We start from the raw sequence: 23,774 nt of genomic DNA on the forward strand, positions 1-23,774 counted from the left end.
GCCCCCTAAGACCTTGAAGCCCTAAAAATCTCTGCATCCAGAGCATACCTTCCATTTTGAGCTGTAGCATTTGTTTTACAAAGATCTCCCATTCTCATTTTAAAACTGGGTATGTCCACATCAGTCAGCGTTTAGTGACAAGGCTGTGTTGACACACAGCTTTCACTCTGTAGATTTCATCGGAAGATCAGTGTTTCTCAAACTGGGGTTAGGGCAGGAAAGCACCCTTACTTCTGTGTGCCTTCTGACCATCCCACACTGAAGATAGAACAGAAGGAAGGCTGTCAGTATCATGATCCCCCAAGGGTAACCTTGTAACCATCACAACCCCCACAATTCCCATTTGGGTCAATGTACTCGGTTTGAGAAACACTGTTCTCCCTATGAAACTTGCTAGGGTGGCAATATCATACCATAACCTCCTTACTGCTGCTAGTGGTGGTGCTGCTTTCATAGCCAGGCTCTCAGCAACTGCTGCTCTCCAGCTGCCCAGCTCTGAATGCAGTAGGGCTGAAACAACAGCACAGAAGTTCCCATTTTAGGTCAGGACTGCTACATTTACATCATGAAATTTGCAATTTTTAAAATCCTATGACTGTGAAATTGACCCAAATGGACTGAATTTGATAAGGCCCTACCCCAGGCTCATCCGTGAACCGTGTACTCGGATACACATTCTCATCCCTAGCAGTGTTCCCTCTAAGATTTTTCCATCCATGAGCAGAGTGAGTTTTGTCTTGTGTACCAGTATTGAGGTCATGTGCACTTGTTCGGATGTGTGCCATTGTGGAAGAAAACATTGTCCTCACTTTGAGTTTGTAAGCAACAAGTAGCCAGAGGCTGTTTTATTATGAGCTGCAGCAAGGGAAAAACTGGTTCAGACAGGGGGAGGAAGCCCCCCCCTCCCACCGTCCCCAGGCAGATCTTCGAATACAAGCAATTATGAAGCAGTTTCTATACTGTCTATTAAATATAATAACAATTAGTCTCCTTCCCATTACAAACACCAATGGCTAACAGTTATTTAGTTCCATCCAGATGCTCCTTAGCTCAAGGTCCCTGCCAGAGTCAGCATTCTATCCTTATCTCTGTATGGAGGTGAGAGGCAAAGGCAGCGTCTAATTACAGATCTCGCGTTGTCAGGCCACAGATTTAGCCTAACTCTTGCTCTCTTGTTAACAGGACCAAGATGGCTGCACACAAATTCCCTTTTCCTGCCTCCACACTACTGTGGCACTTAAACTATTAATACATATTATATATATATATATATATTTAATGTTATGGAAGAAAGAATACTAAACGAAGGGATACTTAACAAGGTGAATGAATTTAAATGTTTATTTAATATGAAGTCAAATGAAAAGAAAATTAATACTGCAAAATTTTCAGTAGCCAACTTCCTCAGTTAATAGCTCTCTCCAGACCAATACCCAGCTGGACTTCCTCCTCAATTAAATCTGGCTTTCCTTTCAGGGAGCTATGTTAATTGGCCTTTCAGACTGACATTTCTGAGCTTGTGTAGGTTACACTCTATATTGCACACCTAGATAATAGCATATTGCATATTTCTCTCCATTCACATTGTGTCTCAGGGCTATATTTTATTTTGGATCAGAAGTGAAGTCAAGCCAATATAATTCTAGACAATTTTTTATTTATTACAAATAAACAGACACCTTAGAAAATGTAGCTACCTGGAATGCTTTTTCTGCACACAAGGCATAAACCAGAGCTAAAGCTTTCTGATTAATCAAATGCAGATTTCCCTTGATTGTCTGATTTGATCAACTCATAAGCATTCTTCAAAGCTTGAATGTCTATTAATAAAAATAATGTATAAGAAATATGACAATGAATATTCTTTGCTTTATGCCAGAGTTCACAGGCGCTTGACTGTATTATTTCAATGGTAAATTTAAAATTATAATCGACTTTTTGTTTCATAAAAAATTCTTAACTAATTGCCATATGGAGTGGGGGCTGGTTGTATAGTCCTTGTTGCAAAAGACTTTTTATGACTTATCAGGCCTTTCATATTTTGGAAGACATAACTGTTCTTGTAGGGAGACGTTATTCCTAGCTGATGGAGGGAAACCTGCAGTGTATGCAGCTGAAGCATTCAAATGTATAGTGACCAAACACCACATTTGTGAGTGGAGTGGACTAGTGAGTTATAGGAGTGGCCTGGAAAATACATCCTTTGCTACATTGTGACTAACTATCTGGAGGTCATGCTTCAGAAATAGTTTGCAGCTATCATTGGCCAGGATTTGGGCAGAGTCCATGAGGGAATTAACATGATGCTGCTGTAGCTCGCACATGACTTACCCTCTTATTCTTCGCTTCTGCAACTGCAATTAATAAGTCTCAGAGGGGTAGCTGTGATAGTCTGTAACTTTAAAAACAACAAGTAGTTTCTAAGATGCCACAGGACAAACAAAAATATATATGTAGTATCATGAGCTTTCATTAATAAACTCCCCTTCATCAGATGGGACAATGAAGTGGGTTTACCCACAAAAGCTCATCATACCATATATTTTTATTAGTCTCTAAGATGCCACAGGACTGCTTGTTTTGCAATTAACAAGGCTGTCCAGAGACAGTATGATTCATCTACTTTACAATATGTGTTAGTTCACTTTATAAATATTACATTTTATGTCCTTGGGATGCCACCAAAATTAATTTAGAGCTTCCTCACTGAGCTGGAAGAGACCGTTATTCTGTTTCTCGTCCTGTTTTATGATCCTTGGGTTATTTACCTCCTGCTCTTCAGGAACTCAGTCTATGGTCCAATGTACCTCCATAGACTATTCCAAAAGGAAGCATTTTTGTGATGTAATTATGGAGGAGTTTTTGCAAAGGCAGACCAGTAGGGCCAGTAACAGAAGAAGAGGAACGAAAGTCAGGAAGAAAGTCTGAGGCTCTCCACCCAGGTGGAGGAAAGGGTTTCAATAAAGGAGCAGGAACTTCCAAAGCAATCCCTGGAACAGGAGCAGCAGCAAAGGGAGGAGGAGAGTGCTCAATTAGAGAGAACTAGTCCCATCTCTTGCCGCCTTCCTACTTCTGTTGTGTTATCATGTACAGCATACCCTCCATCCTACAGTAGCTTGGACAGCTCTGTGTCAGGGTGGTCTGTGTATTCAGGCCCCAAGAGTGGCTGGGGAGGGCAACTAAATTCTGTGCAGCCTTCCTCCTTCAAACTCTCTCAGGTGGAAACTTCCCCTCCCCTCGTAGGCTGTCAAAGTGCATGTGTGGGGGAAATGTGTAAAGAAGGGAAAGCAGAAAATGGGGCCACAGGTGATGTAGCAATAGGGGGTTTATATTGTGTATTAAATATTTCCCGCTTTTTTGGGGGGGGTATGGTTTTGTAATGGTAGCGGGCCTGCTGAATGCTGTTTACAAATAAAGGATGTAATGTTTTCAAGAAAGTGTATTGCTATCCCTGCATCACATTATACCCACATGACTAGAGATGATAAAACTAAAAATGTGTTTAGGAGCAATTAAGCACTAGTAAGAAAAGAGTATTCTTCTATTTAGCTAGAGCTACATTTCAGGACATTCCATCGGTACATCCATTTTGCCTCCTCTCCCACACAACCAAATTCCTTATTCATCATCATGTCATTTGGACTTGTGCTGCATGATGGACAAGCCCACCAAGCACAGCCAAGGAATTAATAAGCCACTTTTCCCCCACAAGTACATTCCTATGGCTATGGTTACTATTCCCACTCTTCCATTGAGCCATGCAAGTCCATGCAGCCCCAGCCTTGACTGCTGCCCAGCCCAGCAGCTGCCATGTGGTCCTGGCTTCGGCCGCAGTTTCGGCATACGCCATGCGACCCTGGCTCCCCACTCTCCCACCCACCAAACCCTCTACCAGCAACTTGCCTTCCACATCAAGGAAGGCCAGTGCTATGCAGCTCTGCTTGAGAAGGTGGACAGGATTAAAATTCTTTGTGCGTGCCTGTGCAGGCATGCACCCTAGAGGGAACTTAGATCCCTTCCCTCTACACCCCTTCCTACATCCCTGCCCTAGGTCACAATCCCTTCTACCCAGTTTCCATCTCAGACCCCACACCTCCTCCATTAATATCTTTGGGTATGTCTACACTACCACCCTAGTTCAAACTAGGGTGGTTAATGTAGTCAATCGAAGTTGCAAATGAAGCCCGGGATTTAAATATCTTGCCGGGTGCCGCCATTTTTAAATCCCTGGTAGTTCGGACTCCGAATTAGGCTTTCTACTGTTACTCCTCGTGGAACAGAGACACCAGGCTGAATGAAAAGAAATGCGTGGAGCAGGGACTGACTCAGTGCCTTTGCGCTCCAGTTTCTTTCAGCTGTACAGTGCAGAGCGGCAGATGGGGGGGATGCGACTAAATCAATAGTGCTAATTGATAAGCTCTTGCTTATCCGTTAGTTGACTAGTTTATTAGTCGCTAACATCCCTACCTTGGAATAGGACATTCACCAGCTTAACTATGATGGATAAAGGAGGGGAGGGGATTTTTCCAAAGTCCTAATTAACATAGCTATACCAGCAAAATTTAAGTGTAAGACCAACTTATAGCTCTCTAGCCACACTACCTTCTAACTGGCAGCTCTCTGGTTGGCCATGTCCAGTGGGCAAAAACTTTGACGCCATTTCTTGTCCAGGTAACATTTCAGCTTGAGGCTTTTAGGCCTCATTTCCAGAGGTGCTAAGCACTAACAAGTCCCGTTACAATTAGTGGGTGCTCAGAACGGTCAGCATCTCTGAAACCAAGCCCTAGGATTTTGCTAGACTGACCTACTGTGTTTTGGCTTCCAGCTCTGTCAGATGTGCATGATGCATATTTTTAATATACAGCCACCAATACTATCTGGGCATCAATTATATTAAATTTCACAATAGAGCAATGTAAAGACAAATGTTCTTAGTTATCTAACTTTAGATCACAACACCCCTATACGGCAGAATGGAATTAAAATGGTTTTCTTGTAGTGAGATGAAGAAACTTTAAATTCCTTTACCAATCACAATGAACAAAGAGAGTTATGCATCCTTCCCTGCAGCTTTGGCCTGTCATATGTTGCACACACAGTGACTGAGCCATGATATTTCCCCCCCCCCCCATCTCATTCCTCCTATAGAGCTGGAGGAGCCTGAAGCTGTGAGGTTAGAAGGTTCCTCTGAATAGCCTTGGTCTCTGCATATCTGCCTCCAGCAAAGCAAAAAACAAAACCTCTCTCTTGTAGAAGCTGCCCCTCAAACAACCACAAGATGACAACATGGAAAGAGGCATTGTCAGTGATCTGCAGTTCAGCAAAAGGACGAGAGCAGAATGTTGACAAATATGGAGCAAGAGGCACAAATAGAGGCAATCAGGAAAAGCTGCAGAGAGGGGGATGAGAGCTAGGAAAGGAAGAAACAGTACTGTATTCTATTCTGCCAGGCCTCCATTTTGAAGATAGAGAGAAATAATCAAAACAATCTGTTCAAGGAGATGATGAACATTTTCACAGATACCATCACAGCTCCCCTTATAGCAATAGCACCCTTTTATCAAATGGACCCCTGTATTATAAGTACAGATCTCTCACATTCCTTCCCCACTTTGATCTAGTAAACTTTTTCAGACACCGGCTTTTTTGCATCCATCCTCTGTTTTTAGGACCTGATCTTCTTCTCACTTATTCTGACATAAATCAGGATTAACTCCACTGAAGCCCATAGAGTTACACTTCTATGTAAAACCATCAAAGGTCAGAGAAGAATCAAACCTGAGGTTCCTAGAAACTATTGTGAGCACCACCACACAGGCCATGGCTTCAAAAGAGTCAGCCTTCAGCTCCCATTATGGGCTCTTAGTAGTAGTTTTAAAAAATAACTTACTCTGCTGGTACCTGGTACAATTAGCTGTGAACTTTCTATGCTGATATACTGCTTTAAGAAGTTAAGCATGTACTGTTATAGAAAAAATTGATTCACTAAATTAGCATATGGACTGTTAATGGTGCATCTTCACTGCACCCTTAGCTTGAAATAAGCTACACAATTTGAGCTACACAAATTGCATAGCTTATTTCGAGTTAATTTAGAAATAGCTTATTTCATCATTTGGAGCTGTCTACACAGCACCAAATTTCTAAATAAACCTCTATTCTGAAACATCCCTTAATCCTCATGGAATTAGGTTTACTGGGACGTAGGAATAGTGCACCCATTATTTCAAAATAACAGGTACACTGTCAAGACACAGAATAGCTATTTCTGAATACTGGAAGTATCTCGAAATAACATGTTGTATCATGGAAGCAAGGTAGTAACAAACTTCAACGGGCCTTTATTTAACAAAGGCGAAACCTCTTTACACAGCTGCTGCTGCTCACCTCTGTAGCTCTCACTCAGGCCTGGCCTATATCCTTCCCCTTCCTTCCTGCTTTATAAATTTGGTCACTCCTTTTGACCTTAGCAGCTAGCCCTACATGAGTAGGTTTTTCGGTTAGGAAGAGAAATTAGTGGTAGCCAGCTGTGTCTGATAGAATTTTGTTGTTATTCTTTTATTATTTACGAGGAATGTACAAATATCAGTTTCTCTGAACACAGAAACAAACAAGTATAGGTTGAACCTCTCTGGTCTGGAATTCTCTCTGGTCTGACAACATCCATGGTCCAGTAGAACCGCGAATGTTGCTGGACAAGAGCCCCTGGCTGGGAGTCTGGGGGCTGGGAGTGGGAGGGGAGTTGACAGCCCTGCACTGGGGTGGCAGTGGAGCCAGACTGGGGGCAGGGAGCCCAGTGGCTAGAGCCACCACCAGCAATGCAGCCTGGCCTAGGGCATGGAGCTAAGGCCGGGGCCAGCAGCGCAGCCCACCATGGGGTGCAGAGCCCAGCAGCCAGAACCAGGGCTGGACCTGCCATCACAGAACAGTCAGGGGTGCGCAGCCTGGCAGCCAGGGCCAGGGCCAGATCTGTGAGCATAGCCCCACTAGGAACAGTGGAGCCCGGCAGCCGGGGCCTGGACCTGGCATTGCAGCCCCACCAGGGGAATTGAGCCTGGTGGCCGGGGCTGGCATCACAGACCTGTCGAGGACACAGAGTCTAGCAGCCTGGGCCACCAGGACTGGCAGCCCATGCCCAAGGGTAGAAAGCCCAGAGGCCAGCCCAACGGTCAGGAGGGGAACCAGAATGGGGCTCAGATTGGCAATGGAGCTGGCTGGGGGTGCAGAGCCCAGAGAGGAGTCCTCTGCTGATGAACTCCAGGGCTGTCCTGAGGTCCATCAGCAGAGGGACTGTAATTGACCTCCCGTAGTCCATTAAACTCCCTTGTTTGGGACCAGTTAGGTCCCAATAGTGCTAGACCAGGGAGGTCCAACCTGTAGCTTCTTTTGCTGTGGGTCTTTTCAACCTGCACCCCAGACTCCAAAACTCTTCTAAGTTTTCTCACTGGCTCATACACAGGGCTTCCAGCTGCTCCTTCAGACTGTCTGTGTGGCTCTCTCATCCTCTCCCTTCTGCTTACACACCAAGGGTATGTCTACACTACCCTGCTAGTTCGAACTAGCGGGGTAATGTAGGCATACCGCAATTGCAAATGAAGCCCGGGATTTGAATTTCCCGGACTTCATTTGCATAAGCGGGGTGCCGCCATTTTTAAATCCCCGCTCGTTCGAACCCCGTGCCGCGCAGCTACACGTGGCACGAACTAGGTAGTTCGAACTAGGCTTCCTAGTTCGAACTACCGTTACTCCTCGTGGAATGAGGAGTAACAGTAGTTCGAACTAGGAAGCCTAGTTCGAACTACCTAGTTCGTGCCGTGTGTAGCCGCGCGGCACGGGGTTCGAACGAGCGGGGATTTAAAAATGGCGGCTCCCCGCTTATGCAAATGAAGCCCGGAAATTCAAATCCCGGGCTTCATTTGCAATTGCGGTATGCCTACATTACCCTCCTATTTCGAAATAGGAGAGTAGTGTAGACATACCCCAACTCCCTTACCTAATCAAAACTCAGCAAAACTGTTCCTACCACTTAGCTCATAACTCCCAGGCAGATTCACAACCCTTTTGGCTTCTGATTAGCTTATCCTTACAGTTCTGTTAATTGAAGGATATAATGGGACCCCTGGCTGCAACCTGGGGCTGTGGGACAACTTTGACCCGTTAACTCACTAATTTGGGTTGTCTCTTACAATTCCTTACTGGTGACAAGCAACAAACCTTTCCAGGTGCTGTTACTATCCAGTACAACTGCATGTGGAGGCAAACACCATGTTCCCTCTAATTTTTTATGTCCAGGTGCGGAATAAAATTTGTCATGTGCACCACTATGGAAGTGATATGTGACCTCTTCCTGGACTTCCTTACAGTGTCTGCTTTTTGTTTCCGTGGAGCTGGTTGCATATGAGAGCCCTCTCTCAACTTTCCCAGACTCAACTTTCAGAGCTACATTTTGAGTTGCAGAGATCAGCCATGCTGATAATCTTATCTCCTTCCCTGCCCTACTTAGATGATCTTTATGGAAATTTTAGGTTTCATCCTGGGACCAATTGTGTCCTGTACACAACTTTGTGTGTCCAGGTCAGTACTGAACAAGGTCCCTCGTGTAGTTTATTCATTTTAGGGCTTCTGTGCTTGTCCCTCATAGGATGGAGGAACAAGACTATGCGGACTTGTCCTTTCTGGGAGCGTGGGCCCAGCAGAAGAGGTGGATTAGGCTTTTTTTAAACAACTAACAAAATCATCCAAAGTGCAGGATTTGCTGGTGATGGGGGACTTCAACTATCCAGATATATGTTGGGAAATGAACACAACGGGGCACAGACTATCCAATAAGTTCTTGGACTGCATTGAAGACAACTTTTTATTTCAGAAGATTGAAAAAGCTACTGAGGGAAGCTGTTCTAGATTTGATTTTAACAAATATGGAGGGACTGGTTGAGAATTTGAAAGTGGAAAGAAGCTTGGGTGAAAGTGATCATGAAATCATAGAGTTCGTGATTCTAAGGTATAGTAGAAGGGAGAACACAAATTAGAGAATGGATTTCAGGAAGGCAGATTTTGGTAAGCTCACAAAAAAGCTGGTAGGTAAGGTCCCATGAGAGGCAAGACTGAGGGGAAAAACAACTGAAGAGAGTTGGCAGTTTTTCAAAGGGACATTATTAAGGGCTCAAAAGCAAGCTATTCTACTGCATAGGAAAGTTAGAAAATATGACAAAAGACAGCCTTGGCTTAACCAGGAGATCTTGCATGATCTAAAAATTAAAAAGGAGTCATATAAAAAATGGAAACTGGGACAAATGATAAAGGATGAATATAGGCAAACAATACAGGAATGCCGGGGCAAGATTAGAAAGACAAAGGCACAAAATGAGCTCAAACTACCTACAGGCATAAAGGGAAACAAGAAGGAGTCTGATGAAGGAACGCCTAACATAGTGAATGCTAGTGGGAAGGAGGTAGGTTTAGAAGATAAAATAAAAAAGACTAAGTTAAAAATCGCTTAGAAAAGTTAGATGTCTGCAAGTCACCAGGGCCTGATGAAATGCATCCTAGAATATTCAAGGACCTGATAGAGGAGGTATCTGAGCCTTTAGCTATCATCTTTGGAAAATCATGGAAGACAGGAGAAATTCCAGAAGACTAGAAAAGGGCAAATATAGTGCCCATCTATAAAAAGGGAAATAAGAACAACCCAGGAAACTACGGACCAGTCAGTTTAACTTCTGTGCTAGAAAAGATAATGGAACAAGTAATTAAGGAAATCATCTGCAAACACTTGGAAGATAATAAGATGACAGGGAACAGCCAGCATGGATTTGTAAAGAACAAATCATGTCAAACCAATCTGATTGCTTTCTTTGATAGGATAACGAGTCTTGTGGATAAGAGAGAATCAGCATTTGATACGGTCTCGCATGATATTCTTCTCAATAAACTAGGCAAATACAACTTAGATGGGGCTACTATAAGGTGGGTGCATAACTATCTGGATAACCTTTCTCAGAGAGTACTTATTCATGGTTCACAATCATGCTGGAAAAGTATAACAAGTGGGGTTCCGAAGGGGTCTGTTTTGAGGCCGGTTCTGTTCAATATCTTCATCAACGATTTAAATATCAGCATAGAGAGTACACTTATTGGCTACGTCTAGACTGGGCATGATTTTCCGCAAATGCTTTTAACAGAAAAGTTTTCCGTTAAAAGCATTTGCAGAAAAGAGCGTCTAGATTGGCACGTACGCTTTTCCGCAAAAGCACTTTTTGCGGAAAAGTGTCTGTGCCAATCTAGATGCGCTTTTCCGCAAAAAAAGCCGTGATCGCCATTTTCACGATCGGGGCTTTTTTGCGCAAAACAAATCTCAGCTGTCTACACTGGCCCTTTTGCGCAAAAGCTTTGCGCAAAAGGACTTTTGCCCGAATGGGAGCAGCATAGTATTTCCGCAAGAAGCACTGATTTCAGACAGTAGGAAGTCAGGGTTCTTGTGGAAATTCAAGCGGCCAGTCTAGACGCAGCCATTAAGTTTGCAGATGATACCAAGCTGGAAGGGGTTGCAACTGCTTTGGAGGACAGGGTCATAATTCAAAATGATCTGGACAAATTGAAGAAATGGTCTGAGGTAAACAGGATGAAGTTTAATAAGGACAAATACAAAGTGCTCCACTTAGGAAGGAACAATCAGTTTCACACATACAGAATGAGAAGCAACTGTCTAGGAAAGAGTATGGCAGAAAGGAATCTAGGGGTTATAGTGGACCATAAGGTAACTATGAGTCAACAGCGTGACACTGTTGCAAAAAAAGCAAACATGACTCTAGGATGCATTAACAGGTGTGTTGTGAGCAAGACATGAGAAGTCATTCTTCCACTCTACTTTGCACAGATTAGGCCTCAGTTGGAGTATTGTGTCCAGTTCTGGGCACCACATTTCCAGAAAGATGTGGAGAAATTGGAGAAGGTCCAGAGAAGAGCAACAAGAATGAATAAAGGTCTAGGGACCATGACCTATGAAAGAACTGTGCTTGTTTAGTTTGGAAAAGAGAAGATTGAGAGACGACATAATGGTGGTTTTCAGGTATCTAAAAGGGTGTCACAAAGAGGAGGGAGAAAAATTGTTCTTCCTGGCCTCAAGATAGAACAAGAAGCAATGGGCTTATACTGCAGCAAGGGAGGTTTAGATTGGACTTTAGGAAAAAGTTCCTAACTGTCAGGGTGGTTAAACACTGGAATAAATTGCCTAGGGAGGTTGTAGAATCTCCATCTCTAGAGATATTTAAGAGTAGATTAGTTAGACATCTATCAAGGATGGTCTAGACAGTACTGGGTCCTGCCATGAGGACAGGGGACTGGACTTGATGACCTCTCGAGGTCCCTTCCAGTCTAGTATTCTATGATATGGGTAATTAGGTGGAAATTCTCTAGTCATCCTTTTGCATAAATTCTTTTATTCATATGACTATTTATAGTTGGTGGTACCTCCACCAAGACAGACACCGTACGCACCGGTGGTGTGCTCCAGTTAACTCCAGGAACCAAAAGTATAAATACCCAACATAGAAATACAGTTTTATATAAAAGCTATCTGAGCAACATACAATGGCAAATACAATGGATTAATACAGGTTTACTTTGTTAGAACTGTATGAAGTCAGTAAGCAGCTCTGTCTGCAGCTTTCAACAGTAACGAACTTAATCAACACTCTTAGCATTATACACACCCCATTCCCGAGTAGGCAGTTTCCCTTAAGATTATACTCCTGGGCTACGTCTAGACTGGCCCCAAATTCCGGAAAAGGGATGCAAAGCAGGTAAGTCAGCATAGGGAAATCCACGGGGGATTTAAATATCCCCCGCGGATTTAACTAAACATGTCCGCCGCTTTTTTTCCGGCGTGGGGAAAAGCCGGAAAACAGCGCCTAGACTGGCCCGATCCTCTGGAATAAAGCCCTATTCCGGAGGATCTCTTATTCCTACTTCAAAGTAGGGCTTTATTCCGGAGGATCGGGCCAGTCTAGACACTTTTTTCTGGCTTTTCCCCAAGCCGGAAAAAAAGCGGCGGACATGTTTATTTAAATCCACGGGAGATATTTAAATCCCCCGCGGATTTCCCTATGCTGACTTACCTGCTTTGCATCCCTTTTCCGGAATTTGGGGCCAGTCTAGATGTAGCCCTGGAGTGTCTTGCATGAATTGTTGTGCTGTAAGTCTGGAAAGGCAATTCAGCTGAAATAAAAAGGGGTGAGGTGATTTTCATTTCGAAGTGATTAGATTGCACAATACTAGCTGGTAATATGGATTATTACATATATAGCCTATGAATCTGCCCATATAATGAATGCTTCCCTCCTTTCTTCTCGGGTTTAAATGTAGCCATACATCTTAACGCTGCATTTTCAGCATAGAAAGCTTTGCCCCAGGGTAACTCATTCTTTCCTCAAATCATCTGAGCGCCAAATTGATTGCTGCAGAACCAACAATCTCCTGCTTCCACTCTCAGGTTACATTGACACTGCAGGCTTCTTGCGCAAGAACTTTTTTGCAGAAGAGATCTTCCACAGAAAGTTCTTGAGCAAGAAAGCATCCACACAGCATGGACATTCTTGTGCAAGAAAGCTCTGATTGCCAATAATAGATTGGCCATCAGAGCACCTGTGCTTTTTCTGATAGGCTGTTTTTGCACAAGAAACCCCTATTTGTCATCCATTCACACCTTTGGCTGACTCAAAGAGCTTTTGAGCTCTTGTGCAAAAAGCCCTCTCTTCTTACAATGTACTGTACATTTTCTTGTGCAAAAACACACTTGTAGTATGGACACTCCTCGAGTTTTTGTGGAAAATCAGCCTTTTTTGTGCAAAAACTCTGCAGTAAAGACTTAGCCCTTATGCTTATCTGGGGGAGAACATGCCCATGGGCTAGGGTCCATCACTAGCATTTTGTCAGCAGTAGTACAGTTGACCTATCTGGTTGCATATCTTCAATCCCTGCAATTCAACAAAAGAGCTCCCTCACTGCTTTTCTTCATCCAATCCCCTCCATAAAAGCACCAACTCTCAGTTTCTGACCCAGGAAGGCCAGTACAGTTCCAGAGAGCACACATTATAGGATTTGTAGCCTTTGAAAGCCAGTATCTAGTACACAAAGGCCTGTCTAACCAGAACATCTGTGACAGAGTTCAGATGCTCCTCAAATAGAGTCCTGCACCATTTTCTCCATCCCATAATACTTGTTCCATCTCATATTTTTTTTCATTGTGTTTATAACTCCCATAGTCTTGTGTTCTCCTTTTTAGTCCCTGCCATATCTCTGGAAGAAGCATGGACCTTGCACAGCACAACGGAGTTCTAATTGTTTCTAATACAGGATGCACAACTCTCATGTGTTTACAGGACATAACGTATTATTATAACCAGAAAAAAGTGACAGCTTCTTTTACTTGATAATCCTTTCCTAATGCTAGTAACCTGTGCAATGACACAGACAATAATGGCTTAAAAAGCAAGGAATTGAAATTAGAAGGTCGGAAAGTCTGATATTTTTCTTATTGGTTGGTTTGTTCTTAGCATTTTTTAAACAGTTAATGTTTTTGCATCAAGATGTATAAAGTTCTTGGGGCTATATTCTCTAAAACACAGCCTGATATCTATTAGATTGAAGCTACTTCCTCATCTCAGAAATATTTTTATTTCATATTTGCTCTACATAAATTATTACTCTGTGACGTCAGATTAGGACGTGGTAAGTGTTGCCGGTTAACACTGATTGGACTTTGACTTTGACTTTTTCTAATCACCAAAAATGTATTACTTGCACTGAATAAAAGATCACTATGTAATAACTCATTGCTCAATTAGAGTTCAGATAAAAACACAGATTATAGGATAATTATCATTTTTTTCCCTTGAGCAGGTTTCCTGCATTGTAATAATTAATATTTCTTACGTCCTGGTCGTGCCACAAAACTTACACAGCGCTCATTCGAAAAGCAGAGCCCTTATATTTTTGTTTGTTTGTTTCAAATAAGCATCAAGCCCAACAAGCATGAAAGAAGCCAGCCACAAAAGACTTTTCATATATTACATGTTTATTATTAGCCTACACTTTTTAGAGCTATACAAGCCACTATGACGCTATTGGTCTCCACTGCTGAATAAAGATTTTTATCTCTCTCCCACTATAAAACTGCTCCTTTTATTACCAAAGACATTACTTTTTCAGGGTCACCAAGTGGAATCAGCTACTTGTGGATCTGGGATGTCCTCAAGATACAAGTAAACCGTTTAACTTGTGAAAAATCTTCAAGAGGCATCCTGACAAGAAAGGCTAAAACAAAAGAGTCTCCACCTAAATAAATACATTTAAATACAGATTAGCCAATGACAATACCTTCAGGGCCCCTTCCAACAGGTCCATATTTTTGTTCATCAGCAATGTGTGATAGAACTTCTGGAAACAGGTATTTTGGTGTCCTCTGACAATATAACCAAGTGCTCATATACTATAATGTAGCTGCGCAGAATAAAAGCTGCAGTATAAACATGAGGCTGGCAACAGACCATGGCCACAAGTGCAGTCAAGACTAGGGGACTGAATCAGAAAAATGATTGTGTCACTTGGGAAACTTACTACCTATTTAATCAAGGCATTCCATTGCAGGAAGCCAGCAGAGTTACCACATCTAGAAAGTTTTACACCATAAAGAAAAAAAAGGTCTGTGCAAGTTACACTGTGCCATTTTGATTACCCTTTTATTGACATGGAAGTCACTGTCCAAAATCTGCAGAAACACAGCACTACTGAATTAGAAACTTGACAAACTCACAGCACAGTCAAAAGTGTGAATTCAAGTCTGGTTAGCTCAGTAGAAAAACAAGTACAGGGAAATCACAGCAGGCTCTGGATACTCTTTACCTTGTTACTTATAGACACTGGGCTAAATCCTTCTCCCTTAAATCACACAAGTAGTTAATTTACTTGAAGTAGGATCACTTGCCTGAGTAAACCAAATAGCATTCAATGAAAGGAGATAAAAGCTAAAGGAAGCTAGAACATCTAGAAACATTATTTTGATAAATAAAACTGACTTTAAGAATAGCTGATACAATTATACAACCATGAGAACAATATTTTAATAAGCAGAACTGGTTAGCAGCACAACTAAGCTAGGGGGAGAGGTAGATACGCTGGAGGGCAGGGTTAGGGTCCAGAGTGACCTGGACAGATTAGAGGATTGGGCCAAAAGAAATCTGATGAGGTTCAACAAGGACAAGTGTAGAGTCCTGCACTTGGGACGGAAGAATCTCAAGCATTGTTACAGGCTGGGGGCTAAATAACAATTCTGCAGAAAAGGACTTGGTGATTACAGTGGATGAGAAGCTGGATACGAGTCAACAGTGTGGCCTGGTAGCCAAGAAGGCTAATAGCATATTAGAGTGCATTAGGAGGAGCATTGCCAGCAGATCCAGAGAAGTGATTATTCCCCTTTATTTGGCTCAGGAGAGGCCACATCTGAAGTATTGTGTCCAGTTCTGGGCCCCCTAGAAAGGAAGGTGACCAAAATGATTAGGGAGCTGGAGCTCATGACTTGTGAGGAGAGACTGAGGGATTTGGATTTGTTTAGTCTGCAGAAGAGAAGAGTGAGGGGGGAATTGATAGCAGCCTTCAACTTCCTGAAGGGTGTTTCCAAAGAGGATGGAGAAAGCATGTTCACAGTAGTGACTGATGGCAGAACAAGGAGCAATGGTCTCAAGTTACAGTGGGAGAAGTCAAGGTTGGCTATTAGGAAAAACTATTTCACTAAGAGGATGGTGAAGCACTGGAATGGGTTACCTAGGGAGGTAGTGGCATCTCCATCCCTAGAGGTTTCTAAGTCTTGGCTTGACAAAGCCCCGGCCGGGTTGATTTAGATGAGGTTGGTCCTGCCTTAGGCAGGGGGCTGGATTTGATGACCTCCTGAGGTCTCTTCCAGCTCTATCGATTCTGTGATTCTATGATCTTTAACCTGTTGGTGCCCAGAACTATTTTAAGACAAAAAGCCCCAGATTATTTGGCTCTGAAGTTGCACAAATGACCAAAACTATACAAAATAGTTGGGAATAATCTGAAACTAATGAAAAACCCACCAAAACTGAGTGTTTACTGACCATTCCAGAGAAAGGCATGCAAGGGATTAGCGCTCCCCCAGATCCCAAAGCACATAAAACCAGAAATGTGGTGTGATTCATAGTCTGTCATGTACAATGGGGAATCACTGCAAGTGTGCCTTTGAAATAAAACAGGGAGCACTGCATTGCAGCAGCTGGCAAACGCGTCTCCCACCCTTCCTCTTCCCATACAGAAAGTGAGGCACAAATAGGAACCCTCTAGGGATAAGCAGAACTGGTCAAACTTGGAATTTCTGTTTCATTGCATAATGTGGTATAATGGAAAAAATAATTCTGTTGGAAAGTTTTTTACCTCGTCTAGTGAGAGGTTCCTTATCAAAGCCCAGTACAACACAGGTAGCACTCTGGCTACAAAGCAATAGTCAAACCAAGTGAAAACATAGTTTAATTATTGCTGCATGTTGATAAGACAGCTGGGGACAGGGAGTCTCATATTGAGAAGGTGCCATCAGAACTTGGCCCCAGAGATCAGGATGTCCATGTCCCTAGAAGTCCTCAGAGCGTAAACTAGAAAAACTATCACAACTCACTCTTCTGTCCTCTCACCCTCCTCTCAAATAAAGATGCCCAAATCTCTCCTAAAGAGAGGGAGGAACCTGCTTCTATAATACAAAAACTCAGCCAAGAGAAAGGACCACCTCTCTTAGTTGAATATTTCAATGGTTGTGGTCAGCCGAAGTGCTTAAAATTCTCTTGATAGACAGCAAAAATGCTGCTAGCAGGCTGATCTCAACAAAAGCCACTTGGTTTGGAACTCACTCCTCATTGCTTTCGGAGTCCATCTGTTTCTTCAAGACTTTGGGGAAAGCTGTGTTTGGGGTTTATCATTCAAGTGCCTCTGGCCACTCTCAACAAGTCAAGCTCACTAGGTGCTCCTGATGCAAGCTATGTCACTTTACAGGGATAGCAGAGTGCTCTGAGCTTTTTCAGACAGAAATCTTGCATGTACATTTTATATGTTGAAGAAATAAGTCCTGCTATAATTGCAAAGGTCCAACTGGCATTCAACAGTAATACAGATGCTAAGTTCACCCAACTCCATTTCTATCATGAACCATATTCAGTCCTTGGCTAAATAAGTACAATACTGTACTTCTTGAAAATAGCCCACTGTGTAAATTCATCCTTCCCACTGTAGCCTTTCCTTCCCACTCCAGTGTTTATTAGGAGGACATGAGAAATTACAGGTGATGGTGCAAAGAAAGTCAGCAATCTCATATGGCTGACTTTCCAACTTATTTCTAAGGTTGAAATTCACTCAGCTTAGAAATAAGTTATTTGGTTTTATTTAACAGGGCATTACACTTACTGCTTCATTATTTCAAATTCCCTTTGAACATCTTACATTATCAGTTATGATATTCTAACTTCCTATTTAACTATTTTATCTTCCTTTTAAATACAGGCAGTCCCCGACTTACGTCGGATCCCTAGATACGAACGGGGTGAGGCAACTCCCGCACATGCGCAGCAGCATTCCCGGGGCTCGCTCACCTGGGTCCTAGGATCCTCCTTCTCCTCGGGCCGGCTCCGACTGGGGTCCCGCAGAGCTGCCGGGCAGAGGAAAAGTGCCTCCCCACGCCCGCTGCCCCCCCCCCCCCCCCAGCAACAGGCTGCCCCCTCCCCTGAGCAACAGGCTGCCGAACAGACAAAGCAGCCTCTCTGCCCCTCCTCCCCTCTATACATGCCGGGCTCCGGGAGCGCAGCAGCGTCCCCGGGGCTCGCTCACCTGGGTCCTAGAATCCACCTCCTCCTCCTCTTCGGCCGGCTCCAACTGGCCTCTGCCTGCAGCAGCTGGCCACAGGGACAGGGATCCCGCAGAGCTGCCGGGCAGAGGAAAAGTGCCTCCCCACGCCCGCTGGCGCCCCCCCCCCGCGGCCTCGCATCCTGCACGCCTCCCCCCTCTCCCCCTGCCAGCAACAGGCTGCCCCCTCCCCTGAGCAACAGGCTGCCGAACAGCAGACAAAAGCAGCCTCTCCGCCCCTCCTCCCCCTATACATGCTGGGCTCCCTGGGCAAACAAAGACTCCACCAAAACAAACAAAGTGCTGGCCTCATTGTGTTAGCAAAAAAAGGACCCTCCTCCTAGAACCCTGGGTGGTGTGTGGAAATAAAGCTATTAGCTCAAAGCATGGTGCAGAGCTGTTTGGTATTTGATGAGTTACTCCTTTAGTCCTGAGTTTGTCACAGGGACAGAAATAGATGTGAAATCTTCTGAACAGGGGAACAGACAGCAAAACAAACATTAGAGGGGAGTTAACCTTTCCCTATGCTATCCAAAACTAAAAAAAATGTTTGGCTAGAGTTTCCCCTACAATATGTACCAGTTCCGACTTACATACAAATTCAGCTTAAGAACAAACCTACAGTCCCTATCTTGTACGTAACCCGGGGACTGCCTGTAGAAAAATATGGTAGTGGCAGACTATATAGGACAGTTCCCAGAAGATACAAAAGCAGAGCATCCTTGAATAAAATTCTTTCACAGTGGGCAAAATTGCTCTTCAGGGCACTGTACAATGAACACAGATAAGCAGTTAGATATATGATATTTAACAGTTCAACCAATGTACAACAAGAACATCCAAAAGAAAGCATTCAATATTTAATATCCAAGTTTCAGGACAGACATGATGTAATGTATTACAATCACAAATAAACCATAATTCATTATGCATTATAGGAAGATCTCCTCCTCAGCTTTCGAATTATGCAGCAGTATGTTTTCGTACAACCACGTGCATGCATGTGAAGTCAGCTCTTCTCATCACTAACTTAACTACAAAAAATGGATAGTGATCTATACATTTTTCTGACTATGTCTCATTGGCCAAAAGGTGAGCTCTTTCTTCATTTGTGCCTGGTGGAGTCTGCAGGCTGGATCTGTTTGGGTGGAGGAAAAGGAAAAGAAGAAAAAAAGCGAAGTATAACAGAACTTCTGGATACATTTTGCATACATAATATTAGCATTATTTAGCAAAGACAAACAAGCAAAATAAACCAAACAAAAAGTGTATTCTGTGCCCCCAGAAGTGTTTAAAGTCTCTTTTATTATTAAGTTGATTTTGTGTTTTCCTAAATGAAAACCTTTATATATGGTTTGAAATGAATTAAAAAATAAAAATCTCACAGTACCTTTTTCTTTGTAAGGTCTCTCTGATATAGAATATTCCAATAGCTAGTGCCTTTAAAGAAACAGCCATCAATTATTTCAGTTGTCATAGCTGTGCAATATTTTACAATTGCAGTCTGCAATAAGAGCAAGTATAGCTTACTTACACTTAATAATGACCATCCTCCTTGTATGGCTGCAGCCCATTCAAACCCCACCTTCTCATATAGGAATCCACCTAATGTTGGTCCTATAAAAGCTCTAAATATATGAAAAAGAAGAAGTGTGGGTGCCTCAAAAAAGAACAGATTAGAACAGCTACAGCTAAGAGAGAGACTCTTTAGTACAAGATGTTGAGATGACAAGTTTCAAATCTATGACTCATGTACCAAACACCTTTTTTGAAGTGAGGGGGGAGGGGTAAAGAGCTTTTCAGAATATACACTAACCTGTTCTAAGACTTGTGTCCTGTTGACACCAATGCCCAGGGCTCGACAAACCATGACAAATGCCCATGGCGAGTAGATTTCAGCCGGTCACTCCATGCGCCCCATTCACCAGCGCTGCGCACATGCGCAGTGCCGGTTTGGCGCATGTGCGGGGCTGGCGAGTAGGTCTCGCAGCAGTTTGTCGAGCACTGCCAATGCCCATGCACTGCATAATCCCACTGATTTAAATGGAATCCCATGAATTTATTTAGCTCTTTTATGATGGTCAAGACTACAACAAGGTTAAAAAAAAGGGCTAGATAAATTAATGGAGGATATGTCCCTCAGAGGCTATTAGCCAGGATGGGCAGAGATGGTGTCCCTAGCTTTTGTTTGTCAGGGAATGGGTGACAGAGGATGGATCACCTGATGATTATCTGTTCTGGTCATTCCCTCATGGGCACCTGGCATTGGCCACTGTCAGAAGACAGAATATTGGGCTAGAAGGGCATTTGATCTGACCCAGTATGGCTGTTCTTATATTCTAGTATGGCACCATGTCCAGGTCTGTGCTAGCACTCAATGCAGGAGTGAAGCCTTGTGTTCCAAGTTACACTGCTTCTACCAGGTGCCTGGTTTTCTGAGATGTTCATCAGCTTGCAAAGTCCATTGATTTCAATGTGAATAGTGAGTGCTCAACTATTTTGAAAGCATGGTACAGGGTCTCTTTCAATGTGCTACTGCACATTATTGTTTGCTTACAATTCACTTCTTATAAAAGGCTACTTCAGTTTACACAACCTAAAGACACATTTAGAACAGGAGAGGGCTAGGACAGGTGGACCTTGCACTGGACATATCTTTACTAGATCCACCAGGCTGCTGTCATGTGCCCAGCTTTGCTCTCCGCTGTGCCAGCAGCATTTCAGTCACTTTGCAGACAGCATCCCACTCTTGTTCAATTACATACCATCAGCTGCCAATATGACGATAAAACAGGGCAGACTAACACCCTGAAAAATGCAGCCCAGAGCAATGGTTTGAGCTGCTTTTGCCTGTGTGCTGCTAACACTCAAACAAGGTGAGCAGCGCATTGGCTGTGCCATACCTCAGGTCCCCCCCAACTCCCATTCACTCACTCACAGCAACTGAATGAGAAGCTCTGGGACTACTCCTCTGTCTCCAAATGCACACAGGGCCAGATTTATGGGGTCCTAGATGTAGGGGATGCCAGGCTCAGGGTGTTGCTTTTCTCATTAGTGAAAAAAAGGAAAATAGAATGTTTGGAGTAAAATGTTTCAGGCATTCCACGTGTGGATTCATTTTTCACAATCCCTCTAGAATGTTCTGGACCTATCTAGTCCTTCCTTGTACTATTGGAAGGTTTGGTGTCATGGTCTTAAAATTCTTGATGTGTCCTAGTTTAAATAGTCAAGTAGTAACCACGTGCAGGGGAAGTGCAGGCTCCCCAAGACTTTGTCACCAACAATTATTTCCTGATGTGAAAGACACTCCCCATCTCAAGGAAGATGGGTTCAGACCTATCCTGTTATCCTTTCCCTGCACATTTTGAGTCACTGCAGCACATACACACCTGGCAGTAGTTTAGTAATGAGCCTTTGATACAAGGTTAATACAGTGACAGAGGTAAAAGTTACGTGACTGTGACTGGGAGACTGGCTCCACGAAGAGGGAGCAGAATCCAGTGCACCTGTGACTGATTCTCTGTTGCCCAGACTTAAGAAGAGACACCAAAAGATGTAGAAGGGCCACCCATGTGTGTGTATCTCTCTCAATTCATGGAGCAGCTGAAAGGGCCCTTGAAGAAAGCTACTGGGAGCTTGGAAACGGCCCCTCCCGACCCACCCCCAAGAAAGAGTGTTATGTAACCCCTGAAACTTTGGGGAGAGAGACTGAAGGCCACGGAGGGTTTATTTTGAGTCTGGGCAGAAGACACTTTATTTCAAATGTCTTTGGACTTTATAAAGTAGAACCCTAGCAGGGGAATTTCATGTAATACCTTTGCGGTGTATGGCATTCTTAAGGAGTCCCGAGAGCAAAGCATATGAAGAATAGGACACTGAAGAGTCATACTTGTCCTGCAGGGGCCGCTACTGGGCAATCCAGCTTTTTTACACACACTTACACAGCCCAGCAACCTTAGGGTTACAGAACAACCAAAACACCAGAAGTTAATAAGGAATGATTGTGTACCTACCCAACTGACCACATTGCACCACGGAGCCCAGACACCAGTCCTAACACACTTAACCCCTGCTCGAATCCATTCTCACTAAAGAAAGATAGTCAGGTTAGTTCCACTAGGTACACAAGTTACCTTTTAAAGAGCTCCGTGCCTGGAGAGTGGGGAATATCCCATTTCCCAGCCCTCCCCAGGAAATATAAACTACTTTAACATATACATGAATGCATCCATTGCAGCGCAGAGAAGCTTCTCTGCACAGAAGACACATAGCTTTGTGCCGCATGTCTTGCCTATTAAACCATCTGGCACCATCTCTTTAAGTAAAGGAAGATAAGGACAATGCTGACTGGGATTCCCAGCACTACATAATCACCACCTTTAACAGTGTGATAACTGGATATCCCTATCATAACATAGTCAGTCTTGTGATAGGGTACAGGAGAAGGAAAGCTGACAGATGGGTCTGGAAAAAGATGGGGAGTCCTTGGTTCCAAGGAGAAACACACTTTGCATAACATAGAACCAAGAAGACCTCAGCTCATTATGGCCAAGTGCATGAAAGTTGGGAAACTGTATGATCCCTGTTTATAGAACTGTTGCTGTAATGTCTCCCAGAGAGCTAATGGAATTTGCTGTCTATTAATCCTTCCAGTGACTTGACATAAGAGCCCTCTAAATAAATATTTATACTAGTCTTGTGGCCCCTTTACCATAATGAGGTTGTCACACCCCCTTACCAATAGGTAAAATTCAGAAATGCTTTAGTGATGTAGAAGACCTATTCTCTTTCTTTTTTTTTAAGCAAGAAAGCCATTTGAGAAGAGCCTAACTCACTTTTTCAAAAGTTTTGCCCAACATCTCAGGCTCAGCTCAACAATTTATTACTTTTCTTCTCTTATTGGAGAATGAAATGCTGTCTGGAAATTGTTTGCAGAGCTTCACAGTATTAGTATTGATGCAACAGATAGAATTACTTACTAAGCACAACTGAGTATCTCCGGAAACAGTGAAACAGAAATTATCCCAGTGGAAAAACCATGTAAAACCAGCAGTAGGACAAACATCCAGAGTTTGCTGCAAAATAAGCATTTAAACATGTTGTATACCATTCCTTTCAAAAACCCTTACTTTTATTATTTAGGACTTTTACAACAGCTCTCTGGGATTCAGAGATTAGTTTTTCTTTCAAAAACATCATTAGCCATAATATTAGTTTTAAATAATCTAGGAAATAACCCTGCATGTTTTGGCAGAAGAAATTTCTTAAGAATGCTGCTCAAGTCTGAAAAATGTACTTTGTGAAAAATGAAAATTCTGTGATTTCATATTTGTTGCATCTATTATTTCCTTCTGTGAGGAGATCAGTTTATAAATGGAGAAAGGTTTTACCAATTGATGAATCTGCACATTCATCCTGGGATTGGTAAATACAAGATATGGTCTTTGTTTCACAACACTAAAGATTCTGCAATCCACAGTTATATCTATGTAAAGATAAAGGAGGGGAAAAGCCTACTTAGCCAGTTTTCTGATCTTTTTCCTCAACTCACTCTTCCTCACAAATGTCTGAATTTTGTTGTCTTCTTCAAAAGATAGAAAAAATGTAACTCAGCTCCACACCTTGGCAACTCTTGCCGCAAGTATTGTTTCATATATGTAACAGAGTATATCACTTGAATACAACAGGAGTAGGACAGGTGGCTTTAAAATGGAGCACAGGTGGCCTTCACATTTTTTGCAATGATTTTCCATTGAGAATCTTTTGAAGATCATAAATATAGCACTGTAGTTTTTTTTATTTCAGTATAGCTAGTTGAGATAAGCACCAAATGTGGGTTACAATATTTACTTCACCCCGCTATATTGAGATTTAAA

At 43.0% G+C, this 23,774-nt stretch overlaps 1 protein-coding gene across 1 annotated transcript in view; it reads right to left on the bottom strand.

The window, feature by feature from the left end:
• Positions 1 to 18,161: 18,161 nt before the first annotated feature.
• Positions 18,162 to 23,774, bottom strand: part of LOC102447636 (MFS-type transporter SLC18B1) — a 45,884-nt gene continuing 40,271 nt past the window's right edge. Inside the window, exons 10-14 of the mRNA XM_089777158.1 lie at positions 22,878 to 22,973; positions 21,912 to 21,986; positions 19,433 to 19,526; positions 19,289 to 19,338; positions 18,162 to 19,036 (exon numbers count right to left, since the gene is read on the bottom strand). Of these exons, the coding sequence (XP_089633284.1) occupies positions 18,970 to 19,036; positions 19,289 to 19,338; positions 19,433 to 19,526; positions 21,912 to 21,986; positions 22,878 to 22,973 (382 nt within the window). The 3' untranslated portion in view covers positions 18,162 to 18,969. The remainder of the gene's footprint in view (positions 19,037 to 19,288; positions 19,339 to 19,432; positions 19,527 to 21,911; positions 21,987 to 22,877; positions 22,974 to 23,774) is intronic.

This window comes from Pelodiscus sinensis, chromosome 3, assembly GCF_052426305.1.
Source record: "Pelodiscus sinensis isolate ZL-2025 chromosome 3, ASM5242630v1, whole genome shotgun sequence".
Lineage (NCBI taxonomy): Eukaryota > Metazoa > Chordata > Testudines > Trionychidae > Pelodiscus > Pelodiscus sinensis.